Source organism: Balaenoptera borealis (genome assembly GCF_965194805.1).
Source record: "Balaenoptera borealis genome assembly, chromosome: 20".
Classification (NCBI taxonomy): Eukaryota; Metazoa; Chordata; class Mammalia; order Artiodactyla; family Balaenopteridae; genus Balaenoptera; species Balaenoptera borealis.
This window is the reverse complement of record NC_138879.1, coordinates 7,568,848-7,583,618: the sequence shown is the minus strand read 5'-3', so window position 1 is coordinate 7,583,618 and position 14,771 is coordinate 7,568,848. Positions and strand designations below refer to the sequence as shown.

Genomic DNA, 14,771 nt, shown 5'->3' with positions numbered 1-14,771 from the left:
CCACACCTAACCCACCTGCAGGGGCAGTGACCCCCCAGAGCCCACCTGGATTCGGAGCAGAGGTGGGTTGCTGCACTCAGCCAAGCCTCTCACCTTGGCTGCGAGGCTGGAAATCGAGCTGCCTCAGGACAGTCCAGGGTAGTCTCCAGGCTTCTCTCCCCCAACTTACACATGGTTACATAGTATGTTAGTGAGACAGATCTTGACCAGACACATGAACTGAGCCATATTGTTAAAAATGCCTTGTTCGTATCCAGCCACCCCACCACAGCCAATACCAAATACCTTTGGGTCATCAGCCTCAGGTTTTTCAGTCTCTGAATCGTCATCTTCCTACAAGACAAAGAATTTAGAGGATTAAGCTTAAAGGACTGGGCCTGAGGTTCTCACATGCATAACAGGGTTTGGAGCAAATCTACCCAGCATGGGTTGTCCCACCAAGAACCCCTCCCCTACCATATGACCCAGGCTCTAGAGAAAGAGAAGGGGAAAAAGAGATGTTCGGGGGGGACAACATCGGCAGCTCAAAGTTGTTATGCCAGCAGTGCCATAGCCTATATTAATGGGACAACATCGGCAGCTCAAAGTTGTTATGCCAGCAGTGCCATAGCCTATATTAATGAAAATGCCTGAGATTAAAAACCACAAACACAAAAATGGAGAAAGGTGGCAATATGCTTGAGAAAAGAATAAGATCAGGCGCCACAGGATAAAACAGGAATGACGTTTCCAATGAAGTATTGAAGTATCGGTGATTTCAAACCAGTATGAGTCTTTTTTTCCTTCTTTGCCTTTCATGTACACAAATACATCAGACTCAGAGCTCCCGTAACATTGTTCGCCCCCGGAGTGCCATGACCCCCACATACTATACCCCAGCGCTTCAACCAGCAACACCTGCACCAACATGAACAGTAGGAAGGTAGGCATCAAACGACCAGGGCGAGTGAGCTGGGAAAGGCAGGACTGAAGGGCAATGCCCAGCCTGTCCTGGGCCCCAGCTGAGTGGGCCCTGCCTCCATGCAAGTGCTCACAGAATTGCCAGTGACCCGTTCCATCCAGCCTTGTTCCCTACCCAAAGGGCCTGCCAGACACAAAGCACCACGCGGGCAAGGCATTTTCCAAAGTGTGCCCTGACCTCACCCGAGCTAGCCCACCATTCCACTAAATGCTAATGAAGGTCAAAGATCAGCTACCCTGTTAGGTAGCTATAATCCATATCCGTTCCACTACCCAGCACACCCCAATACGCGGGAGCCATGATTTAACATCCAACAGAAAACTGTTTCATTTGAAACTGCTTTTTTCAATCACTTTAACCCCCAAATTAAAAAGCCCGCCAGATGTTAATATAAACACCACCTGAGAGACTTGAACTACACTGATGGCTTTGAGATTTAATTGTCCTGCAAGGCATCAGTGAGCCACAGGTTTTAAACGCAATCTCCAAAATCTCCTCCAAATGAAACCCATCAGGCCAAATAATCAGAGATGTAGCTCAGCCAAATACAATCACATTTTAGAATGTCTATATTGGGATTGGATGCGAGGATTTTACTAAAATTTGAAATAAAGCTTAAATCTGGTAAAAATTCTATGCAAAGCAAATATAGAATAACACTTCAAAAACACACGTCGTGCAAATTTGCTGAAGAAAATAGTTACGGATGTTAAGCCACTATGTATGCACTTAAGAAAAGCAGAAAAACGAAATAACTTACAAAGCTTTTCTAAACAATTTTAGTCAATTCTGAATTATCAGCAATCATGGGGGAGGAGAGGCCTAAGGGGATAAAAAGGTCTTCCAAAACAACAGAAAATACAAAACGCGTTTTTGTTTAATTTGTAAAGCATTTTATCCCCGCCCCCCCCCCTTTTTTTGGTCGCGCCTCGCGGCTTGTGGGATCTTAGTTCCCCAACCAGGGATTGAACCTGGGCCCTCGCAGTGAGAGCACAGAATCCTAACCACTGGACCACCAGGCAATTCCCTGTGAAGCATTTTAATGTTAACATTTAAGTATCAACGAGTAACAAAAATTTCAAACAAATAATATAGAACACTGAGCGTTTTAATTAGAGCTGTTGCTAAATAACCAGATTTTATATAGAGATTCAACTTTGTATGTCCTTGTATTAAGCACCAGCCTGAATCCTTGTTTTTCTCCAAACTTTAAAATTCTGGCCCATGATTCTCAGGTGACAGTGTACCTAAAGTCTTTCTGATTAATTAAGATGCAAGTTCTCTTTCCTTTGATAGTCAGCACATACTAAACATCAGGCAAGATTTGTGATCAAGAACACTTTGATAAAAAGTGCCAAGTAAAAAGTCAAGAAAGGAGTTAATAAGGATCAAACCACAAATAACTGTCCTTCTTAGTCTTTCTAATAAACTGAAAAATTTGAATGAACCCCAACCAAGATTACAAATAACACAGAATTGAGTGCAGATATAAATGATACACCAATTAGGATGAATGCACTGTTACAAATGGAATAAATTATCTAAACAGGGAAAACCAATATAAAACACCCATTGATATTTGTGTTAAATAAAATTGTCCACTATCTTTTCCCCCAAATTTCAATTCAAAGGTTAATACAAAATGGTTCAGGTGAAAACGAATTTGATTTTCAAATAGAACTAGTGATATCCAACCCAGTTTCCTCAACTGATACTAAAGAAAATAAAAGGGGGGGGGGATGAAATTAGGCATGAAATGGAACACTGTTGGTACAGGTCAGAAAGTTTCTGACAAATGGCGCTTTGAGCAGCTCTGGATTTGGGAACAGACTTACTTACCGACTGTTTGCTGTTCTCATCCTCCTCTTCTTCATAGCCATCTTCATCACCCCCGAGGCGAGAAAAATCATCCTCTCCATAGGCTTCAGACACCAATCCGCCTTTCTCCTCTTAAACAGAAGAGAAAAATAAAATGAATGAATGGGGAAAAGAATGCAAAAAAAAAAACACCTGAGTGATCTGAGTTGCCAGGACTATCTCTGAAGAGAAAAGGAAACCTAAATCTCATGTAAGTGACCTTAGGCCCAGATTCTGCTTTTGGGAAGATCACAGAATTTAGTGTATGAATTCATTAAAAGAACAGGGAAGAAAACCAAGTAATATTAAATTCCGTTTCTAATGCTTCCAATCCACCTATTATGCCAACAGAAGCCTTCCCTTCTCTGAACTATTATACCATGTTGTTTAAACATCTCTTTTGAACAAACGTATGGACACCAAGGGGGGAAAGTGGCGGGGGTGGTGGTGGTGGTGGGATGACTTGGGAGATTGGGATTGACATATATACACTAATATGTATGAAACAGATAACTAATAAGAACCTGCTGTATAAAAAATAAAATAAAATTCAAAAATTCAAAAAAAACCACACCCATCTCTTTTGATCTGCATATGTCTACCTTGTATCATAGGCACCAATGAACTTGTCTTCTCATCAAGACAAGAACTCTGTCATCCTCATTTTTGTGTGTCCTCCCCTAGGAACAGGACCTTAAATGGGGGCACCTTGAGAGGTTCCCAATCATACCTACTTGAGAAACAAAATCTTTTCCTACATTTAAAACAAAAACAACAACAAAGCCCAAAAACAAAACAAATTACTGGGAAACCACCAGAGAACTTCCTGACAGGCAGAGACCACACAAAACTGAGAGGAGTTAACCCAGTCCAAGGCCCCCCGACCCCCATCACTTTCCAAATGAGGAAACCAAGGCCCAGATACGTTGGGTAACTTGCTGCCTCTCTATGTCCCCATATAGATCTGTTCCCATTTCTTAACATTGTGATTCTTAACCAGAGTAGAGCAACAAAATCACTGATGGGCTTTAACAACTCACAAAGTAATGGAATCACCAAGAAGCCTTGGAAAGCTCACAAATGCCCAGGTCCTTCCCCAGATCTACTGAATTAGACTCCCTCGCAGTGGAGACAGGATGTATGTATTTTTAAAAGCTCCAAGATATGGCTAAAGCATATTATTAAAAGTTTCGCTCTCCCCCACCAAACAACAAGGCCGGAGAAAACAGGTGGTGGTTCAGTAGCCTTGGACCCTCTCCACCCTTCGTCCATCCTTCTGCCCAGCACGATGCCCAGCAGGGAGAAGACTTTCAGTAAGTTTCGGAAAAATAATCGAAACAAAAGAAGGAGACGGTCCATTCTTGCTACAGAGCATCTAACGCTCGGTCTATCCCAGGACCCTGAACGCCCTTCGGGGCTCCAGAGCCCGATACTTGGGGCACAATGACCATCTCTTTCCCTCCCGCCTGCTAGGGCAGCAGCATTCCGAGCAGACATCCGATTCTCCCCTTCCAGCTCCCTACTTGGGCCTCACCAGCTGCGCCGCCCGCCGTTTCAACTCCTGCCTCGCCGTCAGACTCGGGCTCTGAATCTTCCGCGTAAACTGCCAGAGACGACAGAACATTCTTCTTCCCCGCCATCTTATTCCCACAGCCCCGGCGTGGCTCACTCCTATGACTCCACAGAGCCGACTTCCGGGCGGAGAGGCAAGTACTTCCGGATCCCAGGAGACCCCGCGCCCGTTTCAGACCTAGAACCAATCAAAACGGCCGTTTCCGCGCCTGGCTCCGCCCCTCGCGCCAACGCTTGCATAACGTCATCACTGCGCGACGGACCCAAGCTTGTGTGGCTTTTACCTGACATTGCATTCCCAGCAGTTTGGCTTTTGAGAGTTGCCTGTGGCGTATGGGGGTCTGCGAGTAGTTCCCGAGCCAGCGGGCAGCAACTGCCCGACAAGAGCCCCTCGCTCCTTGGGGCCCACGGCCGGCTCTGATATCTTGGGGGTGAAGAGAGGGAGGCTTCGGCTGGGGAAAGGAGGAAAGAACAGATCTAGGGTTCAGAGGAGGAAAAGGGAAGAACTCTCCTCTGGCGTGGGGGTCGTGGGGGGGAGAAGAGGTCGGGGTCCCGGGGGGAAGAATGGTCGTCATGGCTGTGCTTATAGAGCAGAGGGTGGATCTTAGAAAAAAAATTCCATCTTCTCCAAACTATTTTGAAGACATTTGTGTTTTTTCCCGTGATCTGATTTCTAGCTCTGCGCTATACCGTGGCCTGGGATAGTTGGGTGTTTTTATTTTCACCGAGCATAAAAATGGAGATAATTACCCAGGAATGTATTGCTTGAGGCTGTTCACCTGGAGCTATATTATTTGAAAATAATATAGTTTGAGTGTAATAAAGCAAACTTATAGAAAAAATAAGTAGGCTTTGAAAAGCAGAACAGAGGGTTCTCTTTGCAACCATATGATCATCACCTTTGCCTTAACCTGTGGCCACTGTCGTCAAGATGAGTACCAACCCTTCCTCTCCTTTTGACCCTGAGCGTCGAGTCCGGAGCACGTTGAAGAAGGTCTTTGGGTTTGACTCTTTTAAGACGCCTTTGCAGGAGAGGGCAACCATGGCTGTAGTGAAAGGTAATGTTGCCAAACTAGCTGCATTTATGTTTGTGCTGGCTATACCATAGCGCTGCCACTACAGAAGGAAGAACACCTTCCTTCTGACCCTTCCTTCCTTCCTCCCCCCGCCTTGGGCCATATTTGGCTTTGGAGCTCTTGTAGATCTGTCACCCAAAACTTGCAGTTTTATTGGCAGAACCACCCAGCTGTTCTGGTTCATAGCCAGAGCTAAGGTTGTCTTTGAAAACAGCTTATAAATTTCCATTCTCCTTTGTGTGTAGGCAGCGGGGTGGGGGTGGGGTGGGGGTGTGGCAGGAATAGCCTAAGCCAGTCACCTTCTAGGTAATTCTTGTATTGAAGATTGAGTGGTCTGGGTCCCAAATAGGGAAGGAAGGAGTAATAATATTATAAAACTGAGATATGTTGACAAATGGTGGTTGTCAAGAGGGGAGCAGCAATGTCATGTTAATTACATTATAACATTTATAAACAAAAGCCCTCTAAGTGATGTTGTTTCCATGGCTATACAGATATGCCCACTCCTCCAGAAGTATTCAGCTTTCATGGCTGTTCAGTTCAATCATCCATATCCCAGCAGACTCAGACTTCTTACCCTTGTAGTTGTTATTGCCACTACTGGAAATGATTTGTGTGCATTGCCAAATCTCCCTGGACCTCTCCCCTTTTCATAGAAAGGATGGGAAGAGAATTGAGGTTATACTGAGACCCTTGCACGTGCCAGACACTCTGTGAGGAGTTTTTCCTACATTCTTGTTTAATTTTCAACAGCCTGGATGAAGGGGAGAGATTAAAAGGCAGGAAGCATTGAGATGTTGCCTTCTTGTATTTTTGCAGGCGACAAGGATGTCTTTGTGTGCATGCCCACAGGGGCAGGAAAATCCCTCTGCTATCAGCTCCCTGCTCTGTTGGCCAAAGGCATCACCATCGTGATCTCACCTCTCATTGCTTTGATTCAGGTGAGGCTCAGGGGTATGAAGATGGCAGCCCAGAAAGTTTAGAGGAAGGTTTTTTTTTGTGGGGGGGTGGTTAACAGCTGGAGATTTTACTTCTCCTTTCTTTGGTCTTTTTTTAAAAATTAATTTATTAATTATTTTATTTTTGGCTGTGTTGCGTCTTCGTTGCTGCACGTGGGCTTTCTCTAGTTGCAGCGAGTGGGGGCTACTGTTTGTTGTGGTGCTTGGACTCTAGGCGCATGGGCTTCAGTAGTTGCGGCACACGGGCTCGGTAGTTGTGGCTTGTGGCCTCTAGCACACGGGCTCACTAGTTGTGGCGCATGGGCTTAGTTGCTCCGCAGCATGTGGGATCTTCCCCGACCAGGGATCGAACCTCTGTCCCCTGCATTGGCAGGCGGATTTTTAACCGCTGCACCACCAGGGAAGTCCACCTTTCTTTGGTCTTTTGCCTCTTATTTTTCTTTGATTTGCCTATATCCCTCTCTGTATTGGGTTTCTGAATCGCCCAAATGTGGGGTTCTCCACTAGTGCATATCACTCTGGTGGGTTATGAATGAGTCTTCTGTGTTTTGATGGCCTAAGGTCTCTCACCCTCCTTTGTAACTTTTTGCCTGAAGGAATATGGAACTGTATGTTTATGCACATACACACTCACTCTCGTACGTACACACGTGCACTCTTGACGTTATAGAAGATGCAGGTGGATAGAGAGGTATAAACCGATATAGGGGAATTCCTGGTATATTCTGCTTTATTCTGGCGAGAGCACAGCCATGAGACAGAAAAAAAGATGAGAAGCTTATTGGGATGTTGTTAACATCTGTTCTGTGCTTCTGACTATATTTAAGGCCTGCAGATGGACTGATAGAATCAGAAATGAGGAAGTGTGGCTGTGTGGTTAAGAGCCATCCACCATGAAGAAAAGGAGAGAGAGAGAGAGGGATAGAGAACAACAATAACAGTGCTTAGTGAGTGTGTACTAGTCTCAGGCCTTGTGCTAAGTGTTTAGGGGCATTAACGTACCTTCCAAGTGTAAAATTTCATTTAATTCTTAAAACAATCCTATTAGGTAGATTTACTCTTTTCATAGTAAAGTGAAAGAATGAGAGTGAGAAAATTGAAAGGTTAAGGTTAAGAACCAGCTGAAGAGCATGTGGTAATTGAGCCGGGATTAAATCCACGTCTATCTGGCTCCACACATCAACCACTTCACTTTCTGTACTTCTTTTTATGCAAAGAGAAGACACGTTAGAGGGTGGGAGAAGGATGCTTTATGGCTGTGAAATACCCCAGGGAGTCACAGTGACGTTTACCACTGAGGTCTGAGGGCCACTTATAGTCCCCTCTCCCCCTTCTGCCCTCAGGACCAAGTGGACCACTTGCTGTCCCTGAAGGTCCGAGTGAGTTCCCTGAACTCGAAGCTCTCGGCACAGCAGAAGAAGGAGCTGCTCTCCGACCTGGAGCAGGAAAAGCCCTGGACCAAGCTTCTGTACATCACGCCAGAGATGGCGGCTTCTGCCTCCTTCCAGCCCGCCCTGAATTCCTTGGCGTCCCGCCACCTGCTCTCCTACCTCGTGGTGGATGAAGCTCATTGTGTGTCCCAGTGGGGGCACGACTTCCGTCCTGACTACTTGCGTCTGGGAGCCCTGCGCCCCCGCCTGGCCCACGCCCCCTGTGTGGCTCTCACTGCCACAGCCACCCCGCAGGTCCGAGAGGATGTGTTTGCCGCCCTGCAGCTGAAGCAGCCGGTTGCTACCTTCAAGACTCCCTGCTTCCGGGCCAACCTCTTCTATGATGTGCAGTTCAAGGAGCTGCTTCCTGATCCCTACGGGAACCTGAGGGACTTCTGCCTTAAGGCTCTCGGACAGAAGGCTGATAAAGGGGTGAGGGCATTGAGGTGGGGGGGCCGAGGTACATTGGGGGCGGCGGGCTGCTATGTGGGGCATAGAGAAGGATTCTCATTTCCAAGATCTTTGCTTTTCTGGCTTCCTCAGCCAGGACTGTCCATAGCTTCTTAAAACTCGTGCACAGAGTTGTCGCTTTGGTTTCCTGGCCTTGTCCCCCTTACTGGGCTTCCCGTGTCCTGGAGTCCTCCTGTGGGGGGCCTTTGCAGACCTATCCGAGGCTTGTGGGGAGGAGGCCGGGGTTAGAAAAGTTGGGTTTTGAGCTGCTTTGGTCCCGCCTTGTTAGAAAGTAGCAGGGCTGTGCTAGGTGGTCTGCCTCAGAGGAGACCGTGAGCCTGACGAGAGAGAGTCAGAGCTGCTTTTAAAGCAGGGACTTCCCCGGCGGACCAGTGGTTAGGACCTGGCTCTTTCACTGCTGGGGCGCGAGTTCAGTCCCTGGTCAGGGAACGAAGGTTGCACAAGCTGCGTGATGCGGCCAATAAATAAATAAACAAATAAAAAAAGCAGGCTGCAGTGCGATGGGCTGTTTTGTTCTTCCCGTGTCTCCCCTTTCAGTTGTCCGGCTGCGGCATTGTCTACTGCAGGACCAGGGAGGCCTGTGAACAGCTGGCCATAGAGCTCAGTTACAGGGGCGTGAATGCCAAGGCGTACCACGCAGGTAAGGGGCACCTGGGCCACGTGGCCCACCTTACTCTCAGAAGCCGCTTAGCCGGTCTTTTGTTCCTTAAGAATCCTGGATAATCAGGGGGTCCATCATCTTTTTCCAGATACCCAGGCAGAGCTAAAGGGATTCACTTAAATTCACGAAAAGGAGTCTAGACCCAAGTGAGATCTAAAAGGAGAATTGTGACTCCTGAATTCTTGTTGTCACCCTGTGCCCACCCAGCAGCAGGTGATGAGTTTTTTTAGCCCAGGTATTGGTGCCATGGAAAGAGCACAGGCTCTGGAGGCCAATGGACTTGGGTTTGAATCCTGGCTGTCACATTTATGGAGTGCTCTGTGCCACACACAGGCCTGGGTCTCTATGTTTATTGGCTCAGGCTTGGTGGGTTAAGTGCCTGGCCTGAGGTCATACAGCTGGTAAGTGATGGATTCAGGGTGTGTGTACTGTGCCCAGCACAGCGGCAGACCCAAGGTAGACCTCAGGGGAAACCCAAGGGAAATGCAAGTTCCCTTCGTCACCTTCCCCTCTTTTCTAGGGCTGAAGGCTCCTGAAAGAACGCTGGTGCAGAACGAGTGGATGGAGGAGAAGGTCCCTGTAATTGTTGCAACCATTAGTTTTGGGATGGGAGTGGACAAAGCCAATGTCAGGTGAGCCCTGGCTCTTGTCTTGCTTTGCCAGTTGGGGCCTGGCTCCGGTGGGGTGGGCCACCTGGTGCTCTGTCTGCGGAGCCAGCCCTCTGTGTCCTTCTAGGGCCAGAGCGGAAGGAGGCCCCAGGATAGAGTCCCTGGTACATAGTCCAAACGCTGACAGGTTCTGTGCACAGTTCCTCTGCTCCCTGGTGGTGGCACAGCACGGTTCTTCCATCCCCCAGAAGAGGGGGCAGCATGCAGACCATCAGGCTCACCCTTTAACACAGCCCCGCTCACTCACACCTTAGCATCTGGAGCCTGTGAGGGGGTGGAATGAACTATCTTAAAACTGCTCCCTGTGCAAAACTGAAGGCAAAGATCTCGTTACCGTCACTCCTTGTTACTGTTTACTGGACAGTCCAGAAGAGATGGGTACATCCCAGCCTCCTAGCCCCACACTGGCCACTGTTGGGAAGTCTTTTACCTCCAGCCATGCTTGACCCTCCAGAGACATTTTGGGCTGCAGCCTGAAGCCCTTTGCTCTGATTAACACCAACAGTAATGCCTTGTGTGATTTACAGAGCACTTTTGCATACGTGGTCTTGTTAAGCCTCATAGTGACCCTGAGTTGGTCAGGGTAGGAATTAGACCGTGAACTATACTTGAGACAACGTGGACTTTGGAATCAGGGTTTGAACTCTGGGTCAGCTGTGTCTTATTACGGATCAGCTTTGGAGTCAGACACCCCTAGGCTCAAGTCCTAGCTCTGCCGTCCCCTTGTACAAATTTACCTCTCTGAATCCCAAGTTCATTGTCTATAAAATGAGGCTACCTCACATGATGGTGACTGTAATGATTTAACAAGGCAAATATATACACTGGCTCATAGTAGGTACTTCATAAGTATTATCCTTTTCGCTCTTCAAAGATGTTATAAAGGACTTACCCAGCTCATAAGTGTCCTAATCTTGTTTCTTTAAGTCCGCTATTTTTTCCATGGGCTGCTCCATGGCGGGAAGGCCTGCTGAAGGACTGCAGGGTCCTAGCCATGCTTACTCTGGGGGCCTGTCTCTGCCTCTCTGCCTGCCAGCCTCCCACTCCTGGTCCCTGTGGAGACCCCTGCTCTGCTGACTTGGAGTCACTTCTCCCCTCAGCTTTTCTGCCACATCTCATGCTGCTTGTCCCTTGGATCCTACAGGTTTGTTGCCCACTGGAATATTGCCAAGTCTATGGCTGGGTACTACCAGGAGTCTGGCCGGGCGGGCAGAGACAGAAAGCCTTCCTGGTGCCGTCTGTATTACTCTAGGAATGACCGGGACCAAGTCAGCTTCCTGATTAGGAAGGAAGTAGCAAAACTCCAGGTAAGTCCTGGGCAGTAGGAGCCCTTCTTGTCCGAACCCACCGCTCTCCCATTTCCGAACCCAGATGGAGCTTCTGTAATCTGGAGGGGTGCTCCTGAGGCTAGAAGGTACAGCAAGGCAGGGAATGGGCTGTAGGTGGATAGCTTATAACTAGGTTAGACTTTTTTCTTTATACTTGATTGATCTTCGTACAGTCTGTTGTGTGTGTGTTACTTTACATAGTCAAGATCAATCCTGCCTTGTTTTAAATTAGCATTGTTACATAAGCATTTTCCCATATTGTTATAAGTTCTTTGATTTTAGCCTTTTTTTTTTTTTTTTTTTTTTTAAACTGGTTGCATATTCCTTGTAGAGAACCTAGACACAGACTCAGGAATATAAGGGAACTTGGTGTATGATAGGTGGCATTAGAAATCAACAGGAAAAGGATGAACTATTGAATAATTGATGCTAGAAAAAGATAAAATTAGAACACTACCTCCCATGCCATATACATATGAATTACAGGTGGATTAAAGACCTCAAAAAACTGTAAAACTGGGGAGAAAATATTTCATGGCCTTGAGGAAGGGAAGAGTATGTCAAGTTTTTTTTTTTTAATATTTATTTATTTATTTTGGCTGCACCTGTCTTAGTTGCAGCATGTGGAATCTTCATTGCGGCATGTGAGCTCTTAGTTGCGGCATGCGTGCGGGATCTAGTTCCTTGACCAGGGATCGAACCTGGGCCCCCTGCATTGGAAGCACAGAGTTTTACCCAGTGGACCACCAGGGAAGTCCCTATGTCAAGATTTTTAAAAGCAGAAACCATCAAAGAAGACTTGATCTGTTTGACTAAATTCGAGCTAAAAATTTCTTTATAGTGACAGACACCATAAACAAAGTGAAAAAATGAGCCATTTGGGGATTTCATCGTGATAGACATCATTGGCTGGCTGTATAGAACTCCTGCAGGTAAAACAGTAAAAGGCAAACAGCTACATAGCAAAAAGGATGGATTTCACAGAAGAGGAAGCCAGAATATCTAATAAACATACAAAGAGGAAAAAAAAAAAAACATACAAAGAGATGCTCAGCCTCACTTAGGAATCAGAGAAATGCAAATCAGATGACAAGCTATCATTTTCTACCCATCAGACTGGCCAAAGTGTAAAACATCTTTATAGTCACTGTTGGCAAGGATATGGGGAGAGGGCAGCTCATGACATGGTCAGGATTATAAGCTAGAACGGCTGCTTTGAAGAGAGACGAGGTGACACGTGTACGTGGAGGGGACTGGCGCACCGCGACTCAGCAGTTCCACATGTAGGTAGACAGGGTGTCAGTGCACATGATGGACTGTATGAGGGTATACAGCGATGTTGGCTGCAGCAACACAGTGGGGAAATCAAACTCTTCCTCTGTGGGGTGTGGGGTAAGTAAACAGTGGGCTAGTCACACAGTGGAATGGTCCAGAGCAGTTAAAAATGAAGCAGTAACTCTGCATGAATCAACATGGATTAAACCCCCCTAAAACATAATGTGTGACGTTGCAAATGGATACACATCGACTTTTCCTTATAAGAAAGATTGAACACAAGGGCTTATTCCTGATCCCCACCAAAAGGACAATAAAAGTATGAAAAGTATATAAACTCACAGTGACAAGGAGATAAGACCCCAGCAGATAGAAATTTTAACAAATGTCTGCCTAGAAAACCCCAAAGACTCTACTAGAAATCTACTAGGATTCATAAGAAAACTTGGCAAGATGGCTGAATGTAAGAGAAACATTACTGTAAATACCTAGGAATAGAAATGAAAACATGTTTAATTTGCAAGAATAAAACTTATAAAATACCTAGAAGTAAATGTTACTGGTTCTTATCAAGAGACTTTTTTTTAAAACCTCCCCAGTTGATGTTAATATGCAGCCAGGGATGAGAGCCACTGATTTAGATGAAGAAAACTAAAATCTCATTGAAAGAAAACAAACTCTGAACAGATACAAAAGTGATTGGGAAGACTTAAAACTGTCTTTTCTCCTCAAAGTTAATATAAATATTTCATGAAGTCCCAATTGAAATCCCAAAAGACTTTTATTGGGAAGTAGAATCTTAGAATTTATGTGCAAGAATAAGTGCTCAAGAACAGCCAGGAAAAGTATGAAAAAGGAGAATGATGAAGGGAATGTGCTTAACCCAGCATCAGAATATGCTGTGCTGCCACCCTGATCAAATCCATGTAATACAGTAACAGTTATTGGAACAGACGAGAGAATTAGAAAATAGGTCCTAGAAAAAACAACAAATAACATACAAGGGGACTCCCATAAGGTTAACAGCTGTTTTCTCAGCAGAAACTCTACAAGCCAGAAGGGAGTGGCACGATATATTTAAAGTGATGAAAGGGAAGAACCTACAACCAAGATTACTCTACCCGGTAAGGATCTCATTCAGGTTCAATGGAGAAATCAAAAGCTTTACAGACAAGCAAAAGCTAAGAGAATTCAGCACTACCAAACCAGCTCTACAACAAATGCTAAAGGAACCTCTCTAAGTGGGAAACACAAGAGAAGAAAAGGACCTACAAAAACAAACCCAAAACAATTAAGAAAATGGTAATAGGAACATACATATCGATAATTACCTTAAATGTCAATGGGTTAAATGCTCCAGCCAAAAGACACAGGCTCACTGAATGGATACAAAAACAAGACCCATATATACGCTGTCTACAAGAGACCCACTTCAGACCTAGGGACACATACAGACTGAAAGTGAGGGGATGGAAAAAGATATTCCATGCAAATGGAAATCAAAAGAAAGCTGGAGTACCAATACTCATATTAGATAAAAGAGACTTTAAAGAATGTTACAAGAGACAAGGAAGGACACTGCATAATGATCAAGGGTTCAATCCAAGAAGAAGATATAACAATTATAAATATATATGTACCCAACATAGGAGCACCTCAATTCATAAGGCAAATGCTAACAGCTGTAAAAGAGGAAATCGACAGTAACACAATAATAGTGGGGGACTTTAACACCTCACTTACACCAATGGACAGATCATCCAGACAGAAAATTAATGAGGGAACACAACCTTTAAATGACACAATAGACCAGATTTAATTTATATTTATAGGACATTCCATCCAAAAACAGCAGATTACACTTTCTTCTCAAGTGCACACAGAACATTCTCCAAGATAGATCACATCTTGGGTCACAAATCAAGCCTTGATAAATTTAAGAAAATTGAGATCATATCAAGCATCTTTTCCGACCACAACGCTATGAGATTAGAAATCAATTACAGGGGAAAAAAAACATAAAAAACACAAACACATGGAGGCTAAACGATATGTCACTAAATAACCAAGAGATCACTGAAGAAATCAGAGGAAATAAAAAAATACCTAGAAACAAATAACAATGAAAACACGATGATCAAAAACCTATGGGAGGGCTTCCCTGGTGGCGCAGCGGTTGAGAATCTGCCTGCTAATGCAGGGGACACGGGTTCGAGCCCTGGTCTGGGAAGATCCCACATGCCGTGGAGCAACTGGGCCCGTGAGCCACAGCTGCTGAGCCTGCGCGTCTGGAGCCTGTGCCCTGCAACGGGGGGGGCCGTGATAGTGAGAGGCCCGCGCACCGCGATGAAGAGTGGCCCCCGCACCACGATGAAGAGTGGCCCCCGCTTGCCGCAACTGGAGAAAGCCCTCGCACGAAACGAAGACCCAACACAGCTAAAAATAAATAAATAAATAAATAAATAGAGTAGCTATTAATTTAAAAAAAAAAAAACCTATGGGATGCAGCAAAA

At 45.6% G+C, this 14,771-nt stretch overlaps 2 protein-coding genes across 5 annotated transcripts in view; one reads left to right on the top strand and one right to left on the bottom strand.

Annotated features, from left to right (window-relative positions):
• SAP30BP (SAP30 binding protein) overlaps positions 1–4,511 on the bottom strand; it is a 46,998-nt gene extending 42,487 nt beyond the window's left edge. For both annotated transcript variants that reach the window (XM_082370977.1, XM_082370978.1), the window contains exons 1-3: positions 4,353–4,511; positions 2,801–2,910; positions 286–333 (exon numbers count right to left, since the gene is read on the bottom strand). In XM_082370977.1, coding sequence (XP_082227103.1) covers positions 286–333; positions 2,801–2,910; positions 4,353–4,458 — 264 coding nt within the window. In that variant the 5' untranslated portion in view covers positions 4,459–4,511. The remainder of the gene's footprint in view (positions 1–285; positions 334–2,800; positions 2,911–4,352) is intronic.
• A 111-nt stretch (positions 4,512–4,622) lies between these two features.
• RECQL5 (RecQ like helicase 5) overlaps positions 4,623–14,771 on the top strand; it is a 37,538-nt gene continuing 27,389 nt past the window's right edge. For 2 of the 3 annotated variants that reach the window (XM_082370975.1, XM_082370974.1), the window contains exons 1-6: positions 4,623–5,448; positions 6,286–6,407; positions 7,769–8,287; positions 8,864–8,966; positions 9,508–9,619; positions 10,800–10,962. In XM_082370975.1, the coding sequence (XP_082227101.1) occupies positions 5,322–5,448; positions 6,286–6,407; positions 7,769–8,287; positions 8,864–8,966; positions 9,508–9,619; positions 10,800–10,962 (1,146 nt within the window). In that variant the 5' untranslated portion in view covers positions 4,623–5,321. The remainder of the gene's footprint in view (positions 5,449–6,285; positions 6,408–7,768; positions 8,288–8,863; positions 8,967–9,507; positions 9,620–10,799; positions 10,963–14,771) is intronic. The other variant, XM_082370973.1, reaches the window with a different exon arrangement.